This window comes from Hydra vulgaris, chromosome 08, assembly GCF_038396675.1.
Source record: "Hydra vulgaris chromosome 08, alternate assembly HydraT2T_AEP".
Lineage (NCBI taxonomy): Eukaryota > Metazoa > Cnidaria > Hydrozoa > Anthoathecata > Hydridae > Hydra > Hydra vulgaris.
Window position 1 is genome coordinate 22,212,220 of NC_088927.1, and position 27,781 is coordinate 22,240,000.

The following is a 27,781-nucleotide window of genomic DNA, read 5'->3' on the forward strand; positions in this document are numbered from 1 at the left end:
TTTTACTTTTGAACTAGAAATAGCTATATAATTTTTTGAAAAAAATGAAAAGTGCCAATAATTGAGTCATGCCAAAAACTGTGACACTACCATATTATTTTTTACTTCTAATTTTATAATATTTAAAAAAAAAAAGAGTTCTTCGTCTGAGCAAGATTTCTATTACTTCTCGCTGTTAATGTGTTTTTCCCATTTGATGTTGTTTGACATATTAAAATTAAAATCTCTCTAGCATGGTTAGCATAACTAGAACATTTTATGGAATCATGTTGAGTGTACTGCACATTAAAAAATTACATTTTATGTTTAGTAGCCATTTTTTGCTTCATACAACCAGCTTATTTGAGTCTTACTATAATGTTTGACTGTATTAATGATTGGAATAATTTTGTATTGTCTGTGTATAATTTTTATCTTTATAATATTTTAATGATTGGAATAATTTTTGTGTTGTCTGTGTTGCCATGTTTATCTCACCTGTTGAATCATTTAATAGGTAATATATTATTACTATTAATTTTACTAATAGTATTTTGTAATTGGGCTACCTTATATTTTGTAGTTAGTTGAATATATTTAATCTCGAATAAATGTTTTAAAAATAGAGTATCCATTAATTAGAAAATTATGTTTTAATTGTTATGAATTCAAGTAAAGAGTCTTTAGATAATGCTTTTCAAAAAATGGTTATTCAGATGAAGCCTTATGTTCTGCAAAATACAAATGTAAAAGGTGAGTATATAGGCTGTTGAGTACCAGCATGGTGTTATGCAAAAAAAAAAAGTTAATATTTATGATAACGAAGCATCTCTCTGTTAAATTTGAGAATTTATGTAAAGAAACTTAAAACTTTGTTTTTTTTAGGTTTTCTCAACAGTAAATCTTAAAAATCTCATATTAAGGAGACTTTTACACCATTCTGAATCTCACCAGCTCATATTATGTGCTATGATATATTTTGATGACCAATCCTTCATTTTTACCATAAAATATAAACTATATTTTAAAAAAATTGATTAAAAAGACTGGAAAAAGTTTAGAAACCTTTTTTTTTCATTGATAAATTGGCGAAACCAAAACCCAAAGTCATTGTAGCAACTCTCCTTGCATATTATATCTATTTGTCAGTTGATGTAACAGCACTCCTTGCATGTTTTGCGGTAGTGGTGTAGTGGTAAGAGCGCTCGCTTCATAAGCGAGAGGTTCGGAGTTCGACTCCCACCACGTCCCTGGAAGTACCGCGCTCAACTTAGTTTCTCCGCGCAGCGGCCTTGCTCGGAAAGGTTCGTGTTTCGGAGTTAAAGAGTTGAGAGAGGGTTGTACCACGAATAACAACTAAAAAAAAAAAAAAAAAAAAAAAAAAAAATGAGTAGCCTCCTCGACTGTAGTAACCCCCCTCGGGCCTTGGGGAGGTGAATAATCTAAAAAAAAAAAAAAAAAAAAAAATGTTTTATCTATTTGTCAGTTGGTGTAGCTGCACTCTTTGCAAGTTCTACCTAATTGTCGGTCGATGTATGTAAACAGTAAAAAATTAAAAATAAAAACATTCAGAATGTTTATATTTATATATATATATATATATATATATATATATATATATATATATATATATATATATATATATATATATATATATATATATATATATATATATATATGTATATATATATATATATATATATATATATATATATATATATATATATATATATATATATATATATATATATTAGTATATATATGTATATATATATATATATATATATATATATATATTATATATATATATATATATATATATATATATGTATGTATGTATATATAACTAAATATCTAAAAACAACAGCAAAAGAACAAACATATTTAAGAAAATTAAAAAAAACAAAAATAATTTATATGTACAGTAATTTTGTTTTATGTAATTTTGTTAAATAAGTTTGTTTTATTGCTGTTGTTTTTAGTTTTTGTATTGGATTTTTTTTAACTGCTACTTTTTTTGTTTAGAAAGTCGTTTTATAAGAGCTTGGATTAAAAAACTTTGTAATGAAGCTATATACTCAATTGCAGAAAGGTAATACATGTTTATTGATATATGTGTAAGTATGATGACAGAACTCTATTTCATTTCCTGTAACTTTAAGGGTTCATTAAGGCTTTATCTTTGGCCCTATACTTTTTTTAATTTACATTAAAGATCTAACAGAAATTCTCACATCTAAGGTGGGATTGTTGCTGATGATACTACCAATTACTCTTGTCTTGATAAGAAGCCAACTCTCTCTGATTGCTTGAAGGGGGTATTTCAGCTTGATAAACACCTCAGTTCTGCTACGGCATGGGGCTCTCAGTGGCTGTTGAGCGTTAATTCAGATAAAACTCAATTTTTTTCAGCTAATTGTTATCAGAATAATTTAGATCTTTCTATATTTATGAATGGGAATATACTCAATGGATCATCAACCCTTCATCTTCTAGGATTAACTCGTACTTCCCATCTTTCTTGGAAACCATATATCAAATCGATTGCAAATCTAGCATCTCTTTATCATGCTTGCCACTTTATTACTCAGGATTCTATCCTTTATCTCTATAAATCTGAAATCCATCCTTGTATGGAGTGCTGTTGCCATATCTTGGGAGGATCTTCCAATGATGCACTTTCTTTGTTTAAAAAAGGTGCAAAAATACATTTTAAACATAGTTGGACCTGAAAGCTAGAATCTCTTGTGCCATCTACTACTGTGGCATCTTTTACTGTGGCTGTTCCTATGTGCTCTAAATATTCTTATTCTTCTAGTTTTTTTCCTTGAACATCAGTCCTCTGGAATTTACTTCCTTCATTTTGTTTTTCTGATTCATATAAGTTGCAATCTTTTAAGTCATTTGTTAATCGTTATCTTGCTCCATAAATTTTATCTTTTCTCTTCCAGTAACTTAACTCTAATAGTGGTTGCTTGCAACCTTGTTGGTAGTAAAATTGTTTTGAAAAAAAACCTTTTTGCTTGCGATTTTGCATGATTTACAAAAATAGGTAAATCATTTTTTGTGTGTGTGTCCAACTACTTTTTAGACTTGTTAAAATGCATTTTCTCTATGGTTTGAATTAAATTTTTTCATTTTCTTGTACTTTTTTTTAATAATTGTATTATTTAAATTTTATAATAGTTAGTTAATTTGAAAGTTTTTTTTTTGTGTTCAATAATTTTTTTAATAATTTTTTTGAAGGAAAAATCGTAATCTTTATGCATTATTGCTGTTAACAATGTTGCATGATGGTAGTCTAGATGAACCATTCACAACACTACCTACAGATGGAGTGCTTCCAACTATACCTGCTTATATTGTATTTTTTATATTTAAATTCGTAGTATTTTTAAAATGTAAAACTCTTTATATATGTGTGTTTATATATATATATATATATATATATATATATATATATATATATATATATATATATATATATATATATATATATATATATATATATATATATATGTATGCACATATATAAACCATATTATCCACCCAATAATATCATAGAACCATTATATCCACCTTACTTCTAAAAACTATTTGTATACTGTATAGTAAATGTGTTTATTACTGGAAAATGTTTTTATTTGAAAAACAACCTACTTGAACATAAAAGAATAAAGTCCTATTAAACATATTCTAGTACTTTGTATGACACTTCAAACATTTAAAATGGCTCTTATTCTTCAGGGCTTTTAGGTAACATAATACTCACAATAATCAGACATTATTTTACGATACCACATTTTTATTGTGACTTTTCTCAGATCTGCCAGAGAGGTTGGGTTCAGCTTTCAATTTTACTGTGAGTATTTAATGGGTTTTAAATTGAAACCCACATCAAACACTATATACAGGGTAAGATGATTAATTTCATTTTCATAGTGGTTTGTCAACTTTTTTCCTGATTGCAAATTGCCCTATTGTGCATATTAATACGAAACTTTCTTATTTTAAACCATTTAGAAGCATTAACTTTTAAATTTTTGTTGAAAAAAGCCTGTCTCACTTTTTGTAAAAAGCGTAAACTAGATAAACTATTTTCAGTGATTGCATCCGAAATCAAAATTGCTGGACATTCTTAAGAAAAAGTTTAACATATCGGTTCTGCATGATTGCAGTGTGATTTTGGTGGCCAGCAAATATTGGCTCTGCATCCTGCAAACTACTTAACTTGCGCTTCATCTGAAAACATGACACCTTGACGTTGACACCATGACACCTTGCCCCATTTTAACAGTCAAATCCTTGTGTTCTTTGCAAAACTTGAGGCAATCACAAATACTTTTTTGAGAAAAGCATGGCTTTAATGCAACACAATATGATTAAAGATTAAAGTCCTTGGCCTGGCAAATAACACAGCATAAAAGCAAAAAGTATCAGCTACTCACTTAAGTAGACTTATTTGGAGTAGAAAACAACTTTTATCCTCTAAGCTTCCTACTACAAGGGAGTTTTTAAGATTTTAAGAAAGACAAGTGATCAGGTATCAGCAATCTAAGAGAGATAAGTGATCAGGTATCAGCAATCTAAGAGAGATAAGTGATCAGATTAAAAGACAAAATATTGTTGATAAACACTGGTATGACATGGTCATATATCAAGATTTTCCTAAGAGAGATAATTGATCAGATTAAAAGAAAAAACACCAAAATTTGACAAGCTTGTATACATTTTTTCATGTAAATGTAAAATAATGTTTTGTTCATTGTATGTTTGTAGCCATGATTGTAAAAATCTGGCGCATGTTAAATACATGTGTGGAAAAATATAAAATTCCTTTATTAAAAGCTTTATCAAGTCGCAGAGAAATAAATTTGGAAGTTTTGTACATGTTGGTGGAGTTGACACAAGAAAAGCAACAACAACAAAAAAGTTATAAAAAGAAATAAGGAGTCAGAAAGAAACCAAATAAATATAAAAGAAGAGAAGATCAATCATGATATTTTTGATGATTATAATAGTAAATACCAGATGGAATGGGGAGAAAGAAAGTTGAGAAAAAGATCAGTTTGGATTGTGCGTTAGAGTTAAGGCACTTTGTTATAAATTTGTATGGCCCAACAAAGTGTGAAAATAAGTAATCTGGACCACTTGGGAAAATATTGAATGCAGTAAAAGATCTCTAAATCAATCCTAGTTTCCTAGTAATATGGCTTAATAATTTATCTCAGCAGTTAGCAATTGTAGAGGTAGAACCTGTTTGCCTTAACAGATAGTTCACAATGTAAGAATATAAGTTTCTCTGCATGAGTAATCTGGTATCAATCTTCAAAATTTTCATTATTATTTTTTTAATCTAATTCACTTCCAACAACGCTGCAAGCTATTAAGTTGGGTGTTACTAGAAAACAAAGAATTGAGTTCAATAGCAAGGAAAATAGACATAAAAAGTTGTAGGTTGTTTGTGGTAGGAAAACTTATATAAAAAGTTGTAGGTTGTTTGAGTTGTAGGTTAAAAAGTTGTAGGTTGTTTGTGTTAGGAAAACATGAAGATAGGAGAGAGTTACAAAGTGCGGGGAAAGTACTATGAATATAAGTTTTTAGAGTATGATGGGTCATAAACAGGTAAAAGATGCAACTTTGCTGAATGACAAGTCAATTGAGAGTTTTGGTTAATTAGGCTAGAGATAATAGCTCCTTTGAGAAGCCAATATAGTATTTGTAGAAAAGAGAAAAAAATGCAACCTTATGAGAGAGAGGCTCAAGCTTTGCAGATACAGCAGTTCCAAATATGTTTTCAATTTTGCATATATGGTTTTTTTAAGAAGTCAGTAGTAAATGATAATTCAAAAAGATGTAAAGAAGCAAACTCAGTGAAAGGGTTGCCATTTACTAATATAGGAATGTTGACAATAATCACTAACATTATACTAATGTTAGTGATTATTGCCATAGGCATCAAAGAACATGTGATGTTAACATTGATGCTAAAAAATCTTTTTGGCCTCATTGATTTGAGTTATAATGTAACAGTGCCATCTTTGACATGCAATTTTACATCTGCTGCTAATAAAAATTTTATTAACAGTCTTATGGTTATTCTCTAATGGAGTTCTTATCCACCATCAGCCGAAAGGTGTGTACAGTTGGTTACAAATGCTGCATGGTATGTCTAGTAGAAAGAAAAGTAGCTTGCATTAGAGCTCAATTTATTAGCAGAGAGATGATCTTAACTAATAGAAGCAAAAAAGATCCAATTGACCTTTAAATTTTATTTTCAGAGCATTTTTTTTTTACATTTTTGTTCTTTGTTATATGAAGCAATCTGTTGTTTGAATATTTAAAGTATACTTATATATTTTATATTACTATACATTTAGAAACCATTTAATATTTATTAAAGTACTTTATTATTTCTAAGAACTATTTGTTGTCATATAATGTTTTATCTTTGTATAGAAACAAATGTGAGCCTTATCCTAAAATAAATTTATTTAAGAAGGAAGTTCATCTTTTTGAGGGTTAAAAAATTTTTTTCTATTGAAGATATGTCTAAAAGAATTAAAGTCCTTTATAAATACTGCTTTTAAAAATTTCCTTTTCCTAGCCAAAGTTTAAGTCTAAGTTTTTAATTTAAAGTGCAGCCAACTGAATTTTAAGGGTTTTTTTTAAAGAGTTTTTCTTCATCTTTATGGCAGCATTTTTTAGTTCTTGCAATAAGTCTCAAATAGTAATAGAATACTTGGAAAAAAATTTAATATTGAAAAAAAAATTTTCTTTTTCTAGACAAAATAAGTTCTTCAAAACCACAGAGCATTTAGCTATGGGTGCACATTTAATCTTAAATAACCTAGTGGGTAGATGGAGTCCGTAAAATTTTAAGTTGTATTATTTTAAAATGGCAATTCATTAATAAAGTTTAAACAGTTATGTTTTTTACATGTTTTTAACACTATATAAAAATAATTTTACATATACATTAATTATACATATACAATAATTTTACATTACATATTTTATACATTACTTTTTATACATTTTTTATACATTTGAACAGTTATGATTAGAATCAATCATAACAATTTATTTAAATAGCAAATCTATCTAGCTAATAGAAAACTGTGACTATGGAGTTAACAATTTATTTAAATAGCAAATCTATCTAGCTAATAGAAAACTGTGACTATGGAGTTAACAATTTATTTAAATAGCAAATCTATCTAGCTAATAGAAAACTGTGACTATGGAGTTAACAATTTATTTAAATAGCAAATCTATCTAGCTAATAGAAAACTGTGACTATGGAGTTAACAATTTATTTAAATAGTAAATCTATCTAATCAATAAAAATAAATGACTTGGCAAGATCAGACAGTCTGAAAATGTATTATTAATTGTTGATTTCAAAATAACCATTACATAACAAATGTGTTCCCGCCATATTAAGTTTTAAGGTTCAATTTATTTTAAGACAAAGAAAAAAAAAAATTAAAGGAAAAAACAGCAACAATAAGAAAAGCACTTTTTGTTGTTGCTATTTGTAATAAATACCTTTCACACATAAATACTGCTTTTATAAATCTTAACATTCTGTTGTTGTGTATAAAAACAGCTGTTCCAAGATGAAAATATCTGTGACATTTCATAGTCATAAGTTCTGATGTTATTTTTGTTATTGTTATTTGTTGATGTAATGTTATGCATGTATTAACTTTTTTATCATTTTTATTTTGATCTATACATTCTGAATTTATAGGTTGATCATCTTAATTCAATTGATGTTAATAAAAAGGTAAGTGTTTTTTATCATTTATTTTTTGTTGTTACTTAGTTATAACAGACTATAAATTTAGATATAAAAGAGGAAATTCTATTTTAATTTTTTTAACTGCTTTTGAATACATTTTTCAGAAATTGTTATTTATTTTTATTAGAAAATAGGTCTTGAACCAAGCTGGCTTCATGAAGATTCCCTTCTACAAGGTTAAAAACTATTGGAATTTGAAGCCCTAACTTTAAAAATAGTTGATTTTTTACTACACTCTATTTAGATATATTATAATCACAGCTATTTTTTAGCAATTTTTAATTATAATATAATTCAACTGAAACTAATTACAATAAATGCAAGTTTTTACATATAAAATGTCTTTGATATCATAATTATAATTAATGTAACGTCATTATGACATTATGTTATTTATATTTATTTCATAGCCTGCCTAAAGAATATATTCTTATATTCCACAATATCTTTATAAAGAGTTATCATGAATACAAAAAACCTGAATATTAACAAGCAGTTACATTATGGATGGAAATAGCAAAAAAAAAAATTCAAACTGAGAAACTTGTTATATCTGCACAAACAAGATCAGAATTTAAGCACTTATTTGCCATGCCGCTTTATTCGAAAGACGTTTGAAAAGTTTTAAATTTGTCATAAACACTAGATTTCAAAGTGAAATCTAATGTTTTTGACAAATTTCATTAAAATTCATCAGAAACAAAGTTTGGAAAGTACCTTCAAATGATTGGCAGCAGATTTTTGGTGAACCTGAGAAAAATATAGTGTTCATAATAAACTATCATGATCAAGGTTTAATTTTAATAAAGTTAATGAAGCAATATCATATTTTTGACTGCAATGTCAAAAAGTCTAATCATATATATAATTTAATATAAAATTTTTATAAAATTTTAAACAAACTTTTAGACAAAATTTTTAAATAATGTATCTTTGTTAAAAAAAAAATTCTTTTGCTTTAAATGAGATTATTATTCTTTCTAATGGCCAGCATTTTATAAAGAGTTTTCAGAACAGAACTGCTCTTTATAATTTGCACTAACCCACCATTAATTAAACAAACTTAAAAAGCTTACAGCACAACAGTAAAGTTAATTTCAAACTATTTCAGCTATTATACTTTCATTAAACAAATAAAAAACAATTTTTTTTAAGCCTCAGTATAGCTTGTTTAACCTTAACAACTGGGTGTCTGCCAGATCAGGGAAAAGTTAGGGGATCCAGATATCTGCAAAAAAAAATCAGAGAATAGTTAGGGAGATTGCCTAAAATTTTGAAAAATCAGAAAGAAATAAGGAAAAGTTGCTCTTCATCAACTTACATAACTTAAGTAGATAATATACTATACTTAATAAAAAAACTTTTTTCAGCAGAAATAAATAATAAATTTCAGTTTTATGAACTTTTCTTGATAGTTTTATTGTGGATTGTAATAATGTTTATATTTTTGCAATTGAAGAGGATTTTTCTAAAAGAATCTAAGTTTAATACTTTTGAAGTTGAGTTTGAGTAAATTAAATCTGGGAAAACAGGTAGTGGATCAAGGAAATATCAGGGGAAAATCAAGAAAATCCACCTTAAAATATTGGGAGACACCCTGAACAAGAGCACTTTATTTGTAAGTTTAGAGTATAACGCAAATAAGAATTAAAGTCTAAAGTAAATTCATCTAAACTTGAGTCTTTGTCATGTAGGACCATGAAATAGTTAAAATATTTTTTCACTTTTAATGTCATATTAAACTAAAATAGAGGAAGCATTTTGTGACATCAGACATCTTGTGACATATTGAGTAATATATATTATTTTGCACATTTTATTGCATCAGTATTACCAGAATTTATTTTATTTTTAAAGGAAGTAATGGATGCAAAAATTCATGTAGCATAACACAACAAAAATGCATATTAATTTACATTTGCAAACTGCACTGGATTTTTCTTATATTTTATTCTTTTAAGTTATTCAACGTAAAGAAATATTTTTTTGCTTGACTCTGTAAGTTGACTTGATTCTGTATGTTGAAAGTTTTTAGACAAATAGTATAAAAACTTTGAGACATACAAGAAACACATATGATCACTACAAAATGACTGGGGTAATGGAAATGAACAACAAAGCTTTATGTGTAAGCTCTTATCAACTTTGGAATCAATAACTCAATCGACATTTTGTATAATAAAACATGATAGTTATGGATCAGTAATAAAATTTAATTCATTTTTTAAAACATTTTCTGCATTGATCATTGTATTAAATATGTTTTTTTTTTAATTTTTTTTACATGCACAGCTTGAATTAATGCAAAAAAATCAAAAAAATTTAAATTTATTTCCAACCCTCCTCTCCTTTCTCCCCTTTTTGCAAACAACTAAGTGGGTTTGCTTTAGTACAAAATTGTTTTGTTTTTTTTGTATAATAGTTTGTACTTGTAATTTTTGTAACAATTAGTCATATCTCATAATATTCTCATTAGGCAGAGTTTAAAATAGTTTAATTTACTGTTAAATTTTACTGCTTAAGTTATAATAATTTCAGATTTACTTAACATGATACTTCAAAAAGTAAAAGTAAAAACACTATATTACAGTGTTTAAACAACTGTTATAAAAAGCTGTTTACCCCATTTATACTGATGATAAAACATATTTTATTTATGAAGCGTATAAATTTTTTACCATAAAAAGCTACATAATACAATAATAAAACAATACTGCAAAGTTCTTTTTTTTTATTGCTGTTTTATGCAATTTATATCAATAAAAATATAAAATGCATTTATAATGAAAAGAGTTAAATTAATAGAGTTATTCTAATTGATAAATTAAAATTGATGAAAATATTAGCATTGTACAACTTTAAACTTAATACTTTTGCAAAAACGTGCTCTGTATACAGTATGCAAAAAAAATAATTATACGCTTGAAAAAAAATCATAATTTTAAAGATTGCATCTTAAGTATGAGTTGTTTGCTAAAATATTTTAAAATTTTTTTTAGATATTTTGTCAAGTATTGTTTTAAGAATTTATTTGTTTATTAGTGAATTAATTGCTTTTCAAACCTATTGAGTCTTACACAATTGATCTAGTGATTCTTAAAATTGACTGCAAAAGAAATAGTTGTACAAAAATAATGTCAAATTGATCAAGTTCCATGGAAATTAGTATCGAGTGGGGCCTCCTTTGGCCTTGATGGCCTCAGCTAGATGATTTGGCATTGAGTTGACCAAATTTGGGTCTCTTCTGTTGTTATATTATCCCATGTGCTCATTATAGCATCTTTAGTTGTCATTGCATCTAAATGCTCGGTCGCCAATTTTTCTGTCCAAAATATACCACAAATTTTCTATTATTCAAGTCCGCCCTTTGAGACGGCCATTCAAAAACATTTATATTATTTGTATCTTGTAAACTTTTCTTAGCGGTATGTTTTGGATTATTTATTGATGCATTATTTGATGATGCTTAAGAATGACATAACTTTTTTGGTTTTTGGGTTGTAACAATTTTTTTAATTTTTAGAATAAATTTATACCAATATAAAGATGAAATATTTTCAAAGCCAAACAAATAAATATTCATAACCCAATTAATGCATCCAATAGTCCAAATCAGAAATTTTGATATATTATCAAAATTTTTGAAATGTGATTTGGACCATCGGATGCATTTTTGAACTATTGGATGCATTAATTGGGTTATGATTATTAATTTGTTTGGCTTTCAAGTAAAAATGTGACTTTTCTCTGGATTTTATACTTGTTTTGATTTAGTTTAAAGGTAAATATACTATGATGTACTTTATTCATTAAGTAAATCATGCTAAATTTAACTTTGATATAGAAGTAGGATATTATTGGTTTCAACTCAGAGATTTAAAGGAATTAAAATTCAAAAATGCTTTTTATTGAATAAAAATCTCCATGCAGAAGAGAATATATATATATATATATATATATATATATATATATATATATATATATATATATATATATATATATATATATATATATATATATAAATATATATATATATATATATACATATATATGGGCAATTCTGCGAGAAAGAGGGAGAAAAAAAAAAGCAAAATAGTTCTGAAAACACATACTAAACTCTATAGCTCTTTTTTTAACAATTTAAAAATACTTTTAAGCAAAAAAGTTATTGAAAAAAATCATTTATATCATATCATAGCAGGGTTTTAAAGTTGTAAATGTTGTATAAACATGTTTTGACGCCTATTTACAGTCTTGTTGTGTAGCATTAAAAATTGTATCATATATCCATAGTTAATAACTTTGATAATGTTATAGTGCATTTTTTAAACATAATATATATGGTTGTTAATAATCATTTATTCTTTTTTTGTTACATCATTGGCTGGGTCATTTTATTTGTTGTTTTCAAGCAAATTTTTTGTTACGACTGTCGCGACAAAAAAAACATTAAAGTGCTTGTAAAACTTCAAGTAAAAACTATTAAACTGAGCATATAATAACATCAATATATGCTAAAAATACGCACTAAATGATTTTTTTTTTACCATGTTGTATGCTGCATCAAGTCTGACAAAGTTGCTTCATTCAGAAGTTGTAAAAAGTAAGCTTTAAGAGCGTCATGCTACCTAGAGTTAATTTTTGAAAAAAAGTTAAAGACTTTAATGATATTTTAATTATATGATAGTATTTCATATTTCTGGAATGTTTCAAGTCATTTTCATTTTCGGTTCATTTTTAATAGCTTAAAGGGTGTCAAATGTTTGGACAGTCATTCTTGCAGAATTGCCCATATAAATATATATATATATATATATATATACATATATATATATATATATATATATATATATATATATATATATATATATATATATATATATATATATATATATATATATATATGAATATGTATATGTAGATATTATATTTGTATACTATATTATATTATATATTTGTATACTATATTATATTATATATTTGTATATTATAATATATTATATTTGTCATATTTTTATTCAAACACAAATACTGAACTCTTTTTTTTTTGGGGGGTAAATGCAGACTAGACTGTATACTTTAAATAGGGTATGTTTTTTTTACAGATTCACTATTATCTATTGAAAACAATTTGTTAGTTTACAAAGATATTTTTTCACCACAGAAACGAGAAAGGTATGAAAACTAGCAGTTGAATTTTAAAAATTGTTTTTATTTGTGTTTGTGATGTGACTGTAAGTATGTGTGTCAATGCCGATATTTGACTGAGGCAGAATTTGATTAAGTATAGTCATGGTTATGAATCAAAAACTCGAGAAAAGAGCACTCCAGAAGACATTTATTCACACGTCTTAAATTTAAAATAAAATTAAATAATTGTTTTATGAATTGTTACTTTATTCTTTATTTATTTATATAATTAAAATATTTTTTTTTATGATCAATATGTTTTTATACTTAAAAAATAGAAAAAATCAGCAATTCACTATTAACTTTATTAAAATTCAAGATCGCAAAATTGAAGGGTCTTTTTAAATTATTAAAATTCAAGATCGAAAATCCCTTCAGACCATTCCAATCGATTAAATCAACCTCTGTTGAGATATACTAGATCAATATAAGTACATTAGCATAATTAAAGGATGTTGCACTCCACAAAGGTGAAGCTATCAACAAAATGTTTCAAAAATATACTGTTTTTACAGCTCTGACTTATGGCTTTAATGGGCAGATTTCAATTGAAATTTAAAAATTAACCAATAAGATGATATTTCATTTATATATTTCAAATATATATTATTATATAATTAGATCGAAATATTTTATAGATAAAGTTTTTTCTGTAAATAATTGTTACTATGAAACTGGTTTCATAGTAACTATTAAAACTATAACTGAATTTTTTAACTTAACGGTTTCAATGATTATGATAAATCTTTTAGATTTATGTTATCCAGTCATTTTTTGCTGAAAAAAAATCAACTGAATGAAAATGTTAAACAAGCTGGAGTGTTCAAGTCAAAGTTTTCCAATACTAATAATGAAAATGAATCACATTCTTTTTTGGATGAAGACTTGGAAATAAATAATATTAAAACTGAATATCATGTCAGAAACATAAAGAAAAGCTCTAAAATCAATGCTTTGCATAAAACTGAGGTTTTTAATATTTTCAATTTTTATGTGTTATACTTGTTCTTTATACTTTACTTGTAATACTTATTCTTTATTGATTGTTTTATAATAACAACTTATATGGTGATGAGTATTAGGGGTATTCAAAAGTTAGGTCATGGAAAAAATTTCACTAACAAATAGGCAATTTTTTGCGGACTATAATAAAAAAACAAAAAACTGTTGTTGTTGTTTTTTTTTATTATTTTTTTACCTCGCGCTTTTTTTTATAGATTGCATAATATAACGAGAAATAAATAAAAAAACTGGATACTATTTTAACAAATGAATGTTTATGTTATATAAAAGATATATACAAAAAATTATCATTGTAGGTTAGTTTTGATACTTTGCGCTAGACCTATAAAAATGTTGACCTGTTTTACTCGTTGCAACCAAACAATCAATTAAATCCATAATTTTTTGACGGTGGGTCTTCTAATGTAGATAGAACTTTGATTTTTTTTATGTATACTTAAATTCTTTATAGAAACATAATAATCAACAGTGTATTTTGATTACCCGCCTTAAAAAAAAAAGAAAGGAGGGGGAACCCACCCTTGTCAATTTTTTTTTCAATACTATAATATACAAATAATAGTAAAAGTTTATTAAACAAAAATTACAAAATTCAACAAAATATAGTTAACTAGCTGTAATTAGCAGCCTCATGGTCGCAAAACAGTTGTTCTATGGCATCAACATCAGGAAACAAATAAGTGCTGCTATCTGATTCAGTGTCCATTTTACAGGATCTGAATACATTTATGCCTTCTATTTCAGGAAACTCTTTCAAAAGCTGAGCTGGTGTTTTCTACTCAGCTGATTTACGGTAGGCAGCTTTGGTCTTTAAGGATTGTACGGTCCAGTTGTTTTTGAATTTGAGCAGCTTTTGCAGCTTATGCTCAGACTTAACTTGACACACTGTTTCCTGTACCAGCTTTACAGCCCTCTCACTACAATCATTGACGACAGATAAGTTTTTGACGTACGACTGGAACTCTAAATAATCAGAATCGATATTCCAGGAGCTAGCTAGATAAATCATCCATTTGGACTTGGTTTTGTCATGCCCTAAAATCTCAAAAATAAGCCACGATTCAGCAGTGATCAAGTCAACTAGTTCTGGCCGCTTATCAAGTACAGACATGTCTTTTATTTCAGGCAAGAAACCTTTATTGTTATGTCTATCCATGTCATAATCATTTGGTATGGGTATTTTATAGAGATTTTTGGCGATCCTCTCCTTTTCTTGTTCAGTAATTGAATCATCTGAATTTGCCAGCACAATTGGAACAACAGTTGGATCCAGGTACCAGCTATGGTTTCCTCATGATTTAAAAACTACACTTGCAGAAGGTTCATCCTCAACATACCTGGACATCTTCCAAACAGAATTCAAGTCCTGATAAAGAAAAAATGATATATTTTTGTAATTTTTTAAATTTACAGTTAATGCATGAAATTTAGTAATAGTAAATTTATATTTAAACTTAATGCTTGTACTTTGTTTAAATACCTGTAATGGAGCAATGTCTGGCTTCTCATTAGTCAGAAACTTTGGTGCATAGAAGATAGCAATAAACTTGCCCATCCTGGTGATGAGAGCTGAATCCAGATCTATATGGTTTTGCACAAAATCTTTAAGAAGGAGAATTTTCATGTAATAAATACCTTTGGCCATGAATCTGGCATGATGCATAGCACCAGGTTTCTTAAATTTGCAGAAAATGCTTGGGTTCAGGTACATAAGACATAATTCTGCCAGCTCATGGTAGTCATCTCTCTTCTTACCAGTCTAAAAGTTTATTATGTTTTTATTGAATGTTTCCTAAATCTAAATGCTATTACGCAATGAAAAAAATGCTTCTAAAAATAATTACATAGAGTTTTAATAAATGTCTGCTTACGATATTTTTAAACTAACCTCTGAGTTTTTACTATCTCCATAAGTTGGTTCTTTGCTTCAATGGCTTCTAGCCAAGTTCCACAAACAGATTTCCATTCAAACCTATTTAGCTGCCAACTTTCAGTATCAATGGAATGCCATTGTTTATGAAGCAATTTAAAAAGAGGGTTTTCAAGACCAACAGTGACCTTGCAACCAATAGCCTTTTCGAAATGATTGATGTGGACCTCTTCTATATGGTGACAGCAGGCCAACATCAGTAAGGACTTGCCAAGGTCAGATCTCAATCTTAAAAGTACAAAGCGTTCTTACATTTCATATTTACCACAGTCAAATTGTTATCAATATTTCTGTAGCCTTACATAATTGTTATAGTACTTAAAAAATTCAAACAACAAAGTTTGTAATAAGATTTTAAAAGTATATTCTTATTTTTATTTACCTGTATATAGCTCCACACAATTTTCCAGTATTGCTGCTGGTAGTGTCAAAGCATAAAGAGTGTACATTGTCGGCTATGTCCATCTCCTTCAGAAGTTCACTGATTGCATTAAACTGGTTTAGGCCAGTGCCAGATTCAATACCTGGTGCACCTAGAAGATAATTCTTACCATTAAAACTTACAAGTACACAGATCCTGTCCTTTGCTTTGTCACAGTGCTAAGGTATTAAATCCTTTATTATTTTCCCATCAAAATGTAGTTCAAGCTTGCCATCTTTGTGGTTAATATGATACTGCAATAATTTTTTTAACTTTTCAAAATCTTCATTAAATATCTTATTTTTCATTCTATATACACTTGAATATGAAAGAGGCAGCTTATCTGGATTACCTCCCCCTTCAATAACCAACTTTGTTAGAGTAGCAGTGATTTTATTGGCAGATATGTTGGCTCCCAGAGCTGTTCTCATTGTGTTATGTATGGTGTCTTTGCTAACGTCAATTTGTTGAGATTGAGAGTTTAATGTGTTTTTGTTTTTTGACAGGACTAGGCTAATATTCACTGCCACTTGAACTGAGTGTGTCAGATGAATTTGAAGTATTAAGTACATAATCCTGACCATCTAAAATAAAAGGTAGTCTATTAGTCACTCTTTCCAGATCTCTCTTTTCTTTTTGCTTTGAATAGTCAGCTCTTGTTTTGTCCAGATCTTTTATACACATCTTGCGATCTGTTACCTGATCTCTGATGAAGGCGATGTCATTTGCTTTGTCTTCCTTTAATATGAACTTATCCATCTTGATAGCTTTAATGAGTGTCTTGTGGTCAGTGCTTGCCCAAAATAGTCCTATAAAAGGTAAAGTAAGTTAAGTTAGTTGATATAATAAAATTACAATTTATTTTTTGTTATGATAAGTAAAAAATTCTTGAATAATATATTCAAATCCAAACAGTTATTTGTCATAGTTTGTGTTAGTTTATGAAAATTACACTTACCTCTTAATGAAGCAATAATATAGGAAGCGACCGATCCTTGGCTTGTCTTGTACTGTGACTTCTTCAAATTCATATACTTTGTGATATATGCCTTGATATTCATGATTAGCCTACTAGCATTGATAACTGGGAATCCAGATCTAAGCCACATAAACATGAGTGATCCTAAAATGTATTCATTTTGACACTGCTCTGTTACTGTGGTACATACCATTCTATTTAAAAAACGAAGGGTTATTAAAATACATCTCGCTATTTTTTTCAAATAGTTATTATTTAAATTATAGTTTTAAATTGAAAATTATTTGGCTTAAATACACTTTTATCCTACCTGAAACCAACACCAAGCTGGCAAGATATCAGTGAGTCAATTTTTGTGTTCTGTAGCTTCTTTTCCTGGAGATATAGCAGGTGCTTCAAAACATCAATCCTGAGAGGAACCATAACAGATGCCATTTTTGCAGAATTTCCAACTAAAAAATTTTCCTTTGGCTTTTTTTGGGCTTGTGAGAGCTGGAGCAACCACTGTCAACAGGCTCTAATTCTGTCTTTCATGTTCTCATTTTTTAATTCTGTTAATATTTTTTTTAAGGCGGGTAATCAAAATACACTGTTGATTATTATGTTTCTATAAAGAATTTAAGCATACATAAAAAAAAATCAAAGTTCTATCTACATTAGAAGACCCACCGTCAAAAAATTTTGGATTTAATTGATTGTTTGGTTGCAACGAGTAAAACAGGTCATCATTTTTATAGGTCTAGCGCAAAGTATCAAAACTAACCTACAATGATAATTTTTGGTATATATCTTTTATATAACATAAACATTCATTTGTTAAAATAGTATCCAGTTTTTTTATTTATTTCTCGTTATATTATGCCATCTATAAAAAAAAGTTTTTTTTGAGAACTTGATGAGGCCAGCGCAAGGTAAAAAAATAATTTTTAAAAAAAAAAAACAGTTTTTTGTTTTTTTATTATAGTCCGCAAAAAATTGCCTATTTGTTAGTGAAATTTTTTCCATGACCTAACTTTTGAATACTCCTAATGAGTATTTGTTCAGGAAAAACTAACGCATTTAAATTCTGTTATCCATTAACATTCTTTGTAAAGTTCATTTTTACTCGATGAAGTAAACAACCTTAAATTGTTAATGGTAACCATAAGTTGTAACTGTTAACTTGTTTCTCCGCGCAGCGGCCTTGTTCATCAAGGTTCGTGTTTCGGAGTTAAAGAGTTAAGAGAGGGTTATAACCACAAGTAGCCTCTTCATCTGTAGTGGCCTTCTCGGCCTTGGGGAGGTGAATTATAAAAAAAAAAAAAAAAAAACCATAAATCATTAATGTTAGCTATAAAATATTAACAACAAATTTTTACTGTTAACTATAAATCATTAATTTTAACCATAAATAACTCTAAATAGATATATAAATTGACCTGTTTATCCGTGCTGCGACCTCACCTAATAAGGTTTGAATTTACTTTGAAGTTGAGGATTTTAAATAAAAATTAAAATTAAAATATAAGTAGTTTCTTTGACCGTAGTTGATCCCTCTGGGACCTTTGGAGACTGAGTTTAGTAAAAAAACTAACCACATGTTTAAATTTCATCATGTTTAAAATTGAACAGGAAAATAATTTAAGATAGAAAAAAAAACTTGATTAAGTTTTTTCTTTTGGTTTAATATAAAGCTAGCTCTAAAATAAGGTCTTGTAATAATTGAATAATAAAGTAATTTTGTTTTTATCATTTTATTTTATTATATATATTTTAAAGTTTTCTAAATAGCTTTCAAACTAATTTGTAGTATGTATATTACTAATTATATTTATGTTTATATTATTAGATCTATTAACTATATTTGCCTAAGCTTTTGCTAGACATATTGTTCTGGTTATACTTTTTTTTATGTTTTCTAGACAGGAACAGGAGCTAGAGCATTAAAGATACACAAAACTAATTTGGAAGCACAATATCAACATGATCAAATCGTTGAAAAGGTTTTTTTGCTACTTTTAGCTTGTGAGATTTATGAGATTTTTTTTTTCTTTTGTGTCAAATTATTCTTTTTAATGCACACAGGTTGTTGAACTAAAAGATAATGAAATAACCGATGTTAAGAAATTTTATGAAGCTAAAATTGAAGAACTTGAAAAAATCAACAAAGGTCTGGAAAGCAAAAGTAGGTATCACTTTCTTATTTGTACTTTTGATTTTATCATCATTTTCATCATCATCATCATCATCATCATCATCATCATCATCATCATCATCATCATCATCATCATCATCAACATCATCATCATCATCATCATCATCGTCGTCATCATCATCATCATCATTACATCATCATTATCATCATCATCATTCATCATCATCATCTTCTTTTATGTTTAAGTAATATTTAAAAAGTATTTTCTGAAACATAATTCAATAAAAATTGTAAATACTAATTTTATGTTTAAGACTTGAAATATAACTTTATATATGTAGTGACTATATCCCAAAAGAGAAAAACATGATCCTAAAACAAGTACACACAAATTTTGTCACCATCTTTCTTTTTTCTACTCATGAAAGATGATTGTTATATAATAAAACTATGAAATGAAAATTGTATTAAAATCAGTAAATTTGATAAAACTATTTCTTTAAATACTGCAATAAAAATTCTTTGTAAATAAAAAACTTCTGATAAAATAGCCAATCAAAAGAATTTAAAATCAAAGTTTAATTTATTTTTAATATAATTTTTTTAGTGCATAATTCTATATCAGTTCAATTTATCATTTTTTGCTAGTATTTTGATTTATAAGTCAGAAAATGTTGTGAAATTATTTCTTATACTGTTATACTGAATTATAGAAAACTAACTTTAAAGTTAGTTAAAGTTTGAGCCAAAATAAAACATATATGCAACATCACTAATTGTCAATATAAAACAATGTTAACCAACTGTAATCTTTTCATAAAAAGTTAATAATTATATTTATTTTTCATTTTTTATAATTTTTTTTTAAACTAAATTAGTTCTAGAAATATAAAAGATAGAAATGTTTTTTCTAAATTTTGAAAAACTAGTTACTTTAAATTATATAAATAAAGAAATTCAATAAATTGCTAATAGTTTTAAATTAATTTTTTTTGTTTTTTTGTTTTAGTTAGCGCTTTAAATGAAGAGTTGTCTACTCTAAAATCTGCAAATAGACATGCTATTGAGAGTTTAAAAAAATCAGAAGAAAAAGCTGCTGAGACAGAAAAAGAGTTTGAAAAAATTGTATATCAATTATATTTTAAATTTATGTTTAGTTTAAATATATATATATATATATATATATATATATATATATATATATATATATATATATATATATATATATATATATAAAATACACATATTTACATGACTATCTTCATATTTCTGTGACTATTAGTCACAGAAATATGAAGATTTGAAATGATCATGCATACAAGATATGAAAAAATCATACTTTATCTGATTTTATCATAAAAAGTATGATAAAATCATACTTTTTATGGTTTTTTCTCATGAGAATATTTCTATATAAAAGAAAACTATGAGAACTCTAGTCTTCTGGTTTTTTGTTTAATAATTCCTTTGTATTTATGTACAACATTATTTTTGTAGATTGTCTAATTTTCCACGCGCCCCCTGTTTAAGTAGATGTCTGTTTTGTTGGTTATGTTTTAAGAGGATGCTATGCATTGTAAATAGCAATTCCCATTTCCCATTATCAAATTCACTTCATAACCTGTTCTACCAGAGTGTGGTACCACAGAGTGATTAGTATCATTCTGTTTGCAAATACTCTCATATCCATGTAGCTTTACTTGGAGATTTGTTTTTAACAATTGTATCCATATTGTTACATTTTTTGAATGATTATTCTGTTGAAATATGAAGTTTAGTCCAATAATTTAATTACAAAGGCAAAGTGGTCCTGCAAAGTTTGTAAATATTCTTTTTCGTTAAATTTGCCATCTATTTATACTAATTTTCTTAGCAATGCTTTTCTATTCCTGAAACCTCCCCAAACCATTACATTACCTCTAGCTTGTTTAATTGTTGGCACTGTACACTCTGGCAAAGCTCTTTTGTATTTAGATAGTCAGACACTCTTCTTTTAGAACCAAAAGTTATAAATTTAGATTTGTCCATCCAGAGTGCATTTTTCAATTCTTCAAGTGTCTATAGGAGTTTTAGTCCAAACTAATCTGTTTTTTTATGTTGTTATGTTAATTTTTGTTTTTAAGCTGCTACACATTCTTCAAGACCAGTTGAATGCAGTTGTCTTTTAACTGTTGAAACTGACACTTGGACAAATTTCATTAAATTTTGATGGAGGGAGGCTGTTAATCAACAGTTTCTCTTTGAAGGTACTTTATATATTGATCTTCAGCATCTGATATAATTTTAGTTCTCCCACTAGTTTTCTTGTTTTGTTTACTGTTGGTCTCTTGTTGCAATTTTAAGTATATAATGAACCAGTATTGCAGAAATGCCAAGTTTTTTTGCCAATTTCCCTCTTACTATACTTTTCACTCTTAAGTGTACAAGTTGCACTTTGTTTACTAATTGTTAATTGCAACCTTTTTGCTATTATAAAAATAAAAAATAAAAACAGCTTCCAAACTATAGTTTGTTTTGTATAGTATAGTCCAAACTTTAAAAACAGATTCCACTGTAGTTTGTTTTGCACACTATTGACCTCATCTATTTATATTGACATTATTTTCAAATTTTTGAAAAAAAAAACTGCTTCCAAACTTTTAAGCAGTGTATATATATATATAACCCCTAACTGGTTGTCAGAAGGTTTTTCAGTATTTTGTTGACAAAAAGTAAAAATTAAAATGCAAGACCGGAATTTTTTTATTTTTATTACTTGATAGACTGCCTGCCCCAACCAAACCCTCAGTCAATGTAGCAGCACTCCCTTGCGGTCAGGCTATAAAATAGTCGATGTAGCAACACTCTGTTGCGAGTCAGGCTGTAAGATAGTCGATGTAGCAACACTCCGTTGCAAGTCAGGCTATAAGATAGTCGATGTAGCAACACTCTGTGTATGATTTACAGTAAAAAAAAATTAAAATAATAACATTTTATAAAAAAAAATAAAAGTAATAACATTTTATTAAAAAAAATAAAAATAAAAACATTGTTTATATTATTAAAAGCATTCAGAATGTTTTTAAAAACATTCTGGTCAATACACGAGTTCAAGCGAACTTCTGCCATAATTAATATCGCGCATGAAAAAGTCCTGGAACGAATTTAGAAGGGTAAATATTTATTTTCTCAGTTGCGAATTATATAAGATGAAAGTTAACTGTGCTGTTATAGGATGTACTAATAGTTCCTATAAGCTAGAAAAGTTGAAAGATAAAACGTGTTTTCAACATGAAGGGAAGATACTCTCCGAGTGTGGATGTGAGGCACCATTTTGAATGTATTGTTGTCCTAGTTTTAAAAGAAATAGCATAAAAAGAGAACAATGGATTAGTCAGTATAGACGAGAAGGAAATAAAAAAGGAAGTGCATGGAAACCAGGAACTGCAGATAGAGTATGCTCTGATCATTTTGTTGAAAAAATTCTAACTGTTATGAACCCTAATCCAACAATAAATATGGGTTTTTATCAACCTGAACAAAAAAAACCTAGAAGAACTTTAATGAAGCACCCAATCAGTTCTTTACCATGTTCTAGTAAAATGCAACCTGTAGAACCTTTGTTGTCAGAAAAAAGTATTGTCACAGAGTTTTCAAGTCTTAGTTTTAATGCTGATGTTTTATCACCTATATTATCAGACCATACGTATTCATTGAGCTTACCACAACTTAACTATTGTACTTCATGTGAATACAAATCTTCACTTATCACCTCTTATGTTAGTAAGGTAAATAGCCTTACTAATCAATTAAAAAAGTCAAAAATAAAACAAACAGTGAAGCTTAAACAAAAATTCTCTTGGAGATTAGTTAACAATGATAAAAGAATGAACTTTTATACTGGTATATCTTCGATTGCTATTTTTAATGTTATTTTTGGTTTGTTAAAACCATTTTTACCCTCCATTATTATGTTATTGGGGAGGCCCAAAACATTCACGTAGCAAAGTTAAACAACTAAAATCTGTATCTAAATGTAAACTGTTATCACACAAAGAAGAATTTTTAATGACACTTATGAGGTTGCGCTTAGGTTTATTAAATGAAGATATTGCTGATCGTTTTGACATTTCAAAAGCTTTGTGTTCTAATATATTTACCACTTTTATTAGAATTATTGCTTATATTCTCGGAAATGCTATTATTGTTTGGCTCCCAAGTGAAGTCATAAAAAAAAACTTACCAGAGTCCTTTGTGAAAGCAAAGCACCACAAGTGTAGAGTGATTCTTGATTGTTTTGAAATATTTATTGAATGTCTAAAGTCCCTTTACAACCAAGCAGTGACTTGGTCTGATTACAAGCACCACAACACTGTCAAGGTATTAATTGGTATAGCACCAAATGGGTACATAACGTTTCTATCTAAATGCTACGGTGGAAGAGCATCAGATAAATTTATTACAAGTGACAGTGGTTTTTACAATCTGTTGGAAAGAGGCGATGAGGTGATGGCAGACAGAGGGTTTCAAATAAGAGAAGAACTATTATTCCGTTATTGCAATTTATCAGTTCCACCAGGTGCAAGAGTAAAGAGTCAAATGACTGCAACTGAATGCAAGAAGAATACTGATGTTGCGAACTTAAGAATTCACATTGAAAGGGCCATAAACTGAATAAAAACTTTTCGAATCTTAAAAAATGTATTACCCATTTCTATGCTTCATCATATGGATGATATTATTTTATCGTGTGCAGCTTTATGCAATTTAAAGCCTGCTTTAATAAAAAAATAATTCAAGCTTAAAAGTTTAAAACATAATTTTTAATTTAGTATTAGTCATGCGTGCTTAATACAAGGGGGTGGGGAAATTTTAGTCCAGATCTAATAAACAGGGGGATCTTAATTAAAGGTCAGATGGCAATTTTTTTGTTTTACACAACACACATGATTTTTTTATAGATAGACAATTTTTTAAATCTGATTACACTGAAAGTTTAATTTTTTATCTGTGAATGATATTATATTTTCCATTTTTTAAGGCTGGTTTACACTGAATATTTTTCTTATTTTTGACATTTCAACATTTTTGACATTTCAGCAAGTAAAAAGTAATAAGATTTGTGGGTAGGAAAATTTTCTGAAAATTATTAAAAGCCCCTCTACAATTACTTTTGAGTCTTGATTGAGATTTTTGTTAAATTTTCCCATCCATTTTTTCATAAAACCCTCCAGTTTGTTAGATCTGGACTAAAAATTCCCACCCACACTTTAATTCCCTCCCCTTGTATTAAGGACTCAATAGTAAACACACGAGAGTATTAAAATTGTAAATTTTTTTAATTACTTGTAAGGGATGCCGGACACCACCGTGCACTTTTAATGAATATATATGTTTCACACTTCTACTGCTTTTTACTATTATAAATAGCTTGAATAACCATTTTGATTTTCAGTATTTTCTTTACCTAAATATTTGTACACCATTATTTGGATCTTATAATAAGACAATAAGTTACTGTTTCTTTTTCTAAACTCAATAAAAATACCAATTTAAATATAAGAAGGATTTTATAATTAAAAAAAAAGATTTTACAATTTTGTTCCAATCAGTTAATAGAAAAATCTACAAAGACAGTTTTTAAGTAATGATCGTTGTAGTATTTAAAAAAATCAACTTTCATACTCAACCAACTAGCTTCATCAAATGCAACTTTATCAATTATATACCCATGAGCTGTCCATACCATAAAATAACAATTGTTCACCTTAGCAGTTCCCATTTGAACCTGACATTGAGTATAATATCTATGTTTTTTATTAATGACAAACTTGTTATTTAAATTTTTTTTAACATAAGGAAGAGATATATTTGGATCTTGTGGTGTTGTATGGTTAATTGAAAATGGGCATTTTATTTCTAAACAAGCTGGTGGGCAACACGAGCATCTGATTACTCTATCAGGGCTTCCACCTATATAGGGCATTTCAGCATTTAAAAATAATCCGCATTCATTTACAGTTAAATTTTAATGAAGAGATTTCATCACTTCAAAAAACTGCTTTGCTGCTTAAATTTCCATTGCTCTCCCATACTTTAATGCAGGTATATCTGGGTTCACAAATGTTAGCCCTGAAATACTTTGGTGTAATGACCACATATCAACTTTAATGCCCATGTTAATTTTTTCAATTTTTTTTAGAACATCATGAGCTTTTGAAGCAGTTAAGCTTCAAAAGCTTATGATGTTCTAAAATCATTTTTAGAACATCATGAGCTTTTGAATGAATCAAATTCATCAAGCTTTCGAAAATTAAACCAAAGCTCATTTGTGCTTTGACCTACAGTCATATGCTCTATATCAGTAACAATTATTTGAGTCATATTTGTTTTCATGTTTTCACTGAAGGAAAATTTATTGTCTGACATAACAATAATATCATCCATGGTCAAAATTGTAGGTTTGATAACATTTGAAGACACAATTAATTCTTCCATATAATAAATGTCAGGTTTAGGTACAACAGAAGTTATGATACTATGAGGAGCAACGGTTTCAATTGCTTTTGCTATGTCTGTTAAATTTAAATTTTTTTGGCCACAGTTAACTAATGGGTTGTAATTACGCTTTTCATTTGATACTAGGGAACGCTTTTTTCTTCCAGGCCTACCAAATTCATCACGATCAAATTTTAAGTCACATATTTTTGATGGTGCTACTATGCTGCGGTTGGGAAGCCACTCTGATTTGAACTAGTACAAGCTACATTCGTCAAACCATTTCTAACAGCAGCCTCAATTTGAAAGAGGGTTGCAGCAACATGATTACATGTCTGCGATAAACCAGCTAGACAAGTACAGCAGTTTTTTAGTACATTTTAGCAGTTTTTTTATTAAAAATAATCCATAGCTTGTGAAAGGGATCATTAATTTTTTCAGATTTCCTACAGTTCCCTTTTAAATAACAGTATTCACTTTCTATTCCAACTTGATGGTAAAATAAAGGTTCAAGCCAGCCACATTTAAAGTAACTATAGGCGTCACACCTTTTGTAGTTACTTAAGTCTTTACTGGCTATTTCAGCAGAGTTAAATAATAAATGATTGTGTATATCAGGATATAATAATATTGGCCAACAAGTTAGGCCTTCGTCTACTGATAACCAGCCATTACTGAGCTTAAAAGGATCAGGTAATTCAACACCGTTAATAAAGAGGGTTTTTTTGTACTCAGTATTTATATCATGTTCCACCTCTTCAGCTGTTTTAATAGGCATAACATTATTTTCCATTGCACAATATACTCGAGCTGCAAGAATTTCTTTCTTTCCAGATATCTTCAAGCCACGAAGACGTAAATAAGACTTCAATTCTTCAACTTTCATACTACATACTATATCATAATCCATTTTGATCTATATATGTTTTATATTTGTTTAAAAGATTATTGGCTTAGTTTATGTTGTTTGTTTATACTTCGTTTACTCACGAATTAAAAGCTGACTTGATTTATTTCCCTCATAAACTCGATCCAGTTTTTTTTTTAAATTCTCCGTAACGCGGCTTGAATTGGTGTATTAAATTTGCGTTTTTGCGGTTTTTTTAAAAAACGATTAATTTGTTATTAAATTAATGGTTTTAACTTTCTGACAACACGCAAATTTTGGATGAAAGTCAAAGTAATTAAAAGTGACGTATTTGTTGACAAAAGAATAACTTTTTATCTTCCGTACTCCCAAATGCAACAATTTATAGAATTTTATATATATATATATATCTGCTTCGGCAGGAGTAGATGAGTGCTCGAGCTATAAATAGCCTATCTAAACCTGTCTTTACGAGCTACGCGGGCCACCCGCATAGATAGTCTGGCATGGGCTTTTTTAAAAAATTAAAATTGTTATGTTTAGATGAATTTTTATTTATTTTGAAATAATATTTTGTTGTTTTTTCATGCTAGGTATAGTAAAAATTTAAATTTTAATAATAAATGTTTTTATAGCAATAAAAAGACAAAAAAATAAGTTGCAAAAAAAAAAACCTAACTTTTTTTTTATTATTTTTTATATTTAATTTTTATTTGATAATTTAGTAATTAATTATATAATAAATAAAAAACAATATTCAGATGTTAAAATATAATCAATCAATCTAATAAAACAACAATATATAAAAAATTGTTATACATCATATAGTTGTTTTATAAAAATGAATAATCTTAATTTATATTATTATTAAAGTTCATTCATTTCTCTTCTTCTTTGTGAATGAAAATGTTATTGTATATAAAAATTTCAACAATCCCTTATTAACAAGAAGGACAAATAGGAGAGTGACTAA

The 27,781-nt window shown here is 27.7% G+C and overlaps 1 protein-coding gene across 2 annotated transcripts in view; it reads left to right on the forward strand.

The window, feature by feature from the left end:
• The first annotated feature begins 556 nt into the window (after positions 1-556).
• LOC101234474 (centrosomal protein of 112 kDa) overlaps positions 557-27,781 on the forward strand; it is a 59,248-nt gene continuing 32,023 nt past the window's right edge. The window contains exons 1-10 of one of the 2 annotated variants that reach the window (XM_065803247.1): positions 557-732; positions 2,005-2,071; positions 3,226-3,343; positions 7,736-7,771; positions 7,914-7,962; positions 12,892-12,961; positions 13,729-13,945; positions 19,231-19,311; positions 19,394-19,493; positions 20,473-20,588. In XM_065803247.1, coding sequence (XP_065659319.1) covers positions 642-732; positions 2,005-2,071; positions 3,226-3,343; positions 7,736-7,771; positions 7,914-7,962; positions 12,892-12,961; positions 13,729-13,945; positions 19,231-19,311; positions 19,394-19,493; positions 20,473-20,588 — 945 coding nt within the window. In that variant the 5' untranslated portion in view covers positions 557-641. The remainder of the gene's footprint in view (positions 733-2,004; positions 2,072-3,225; positions 3,344-7,735; positions 7,772-7,913; positions 7,963-12,891; positions 12,962-13,728; positions 13,946-19,230; positions 19,312-19,393; positions 19,494-20,472; positions 20,589-27,781) is intronic. The other variant, XM_065803248.1, reaches the window with a different exon arrangement.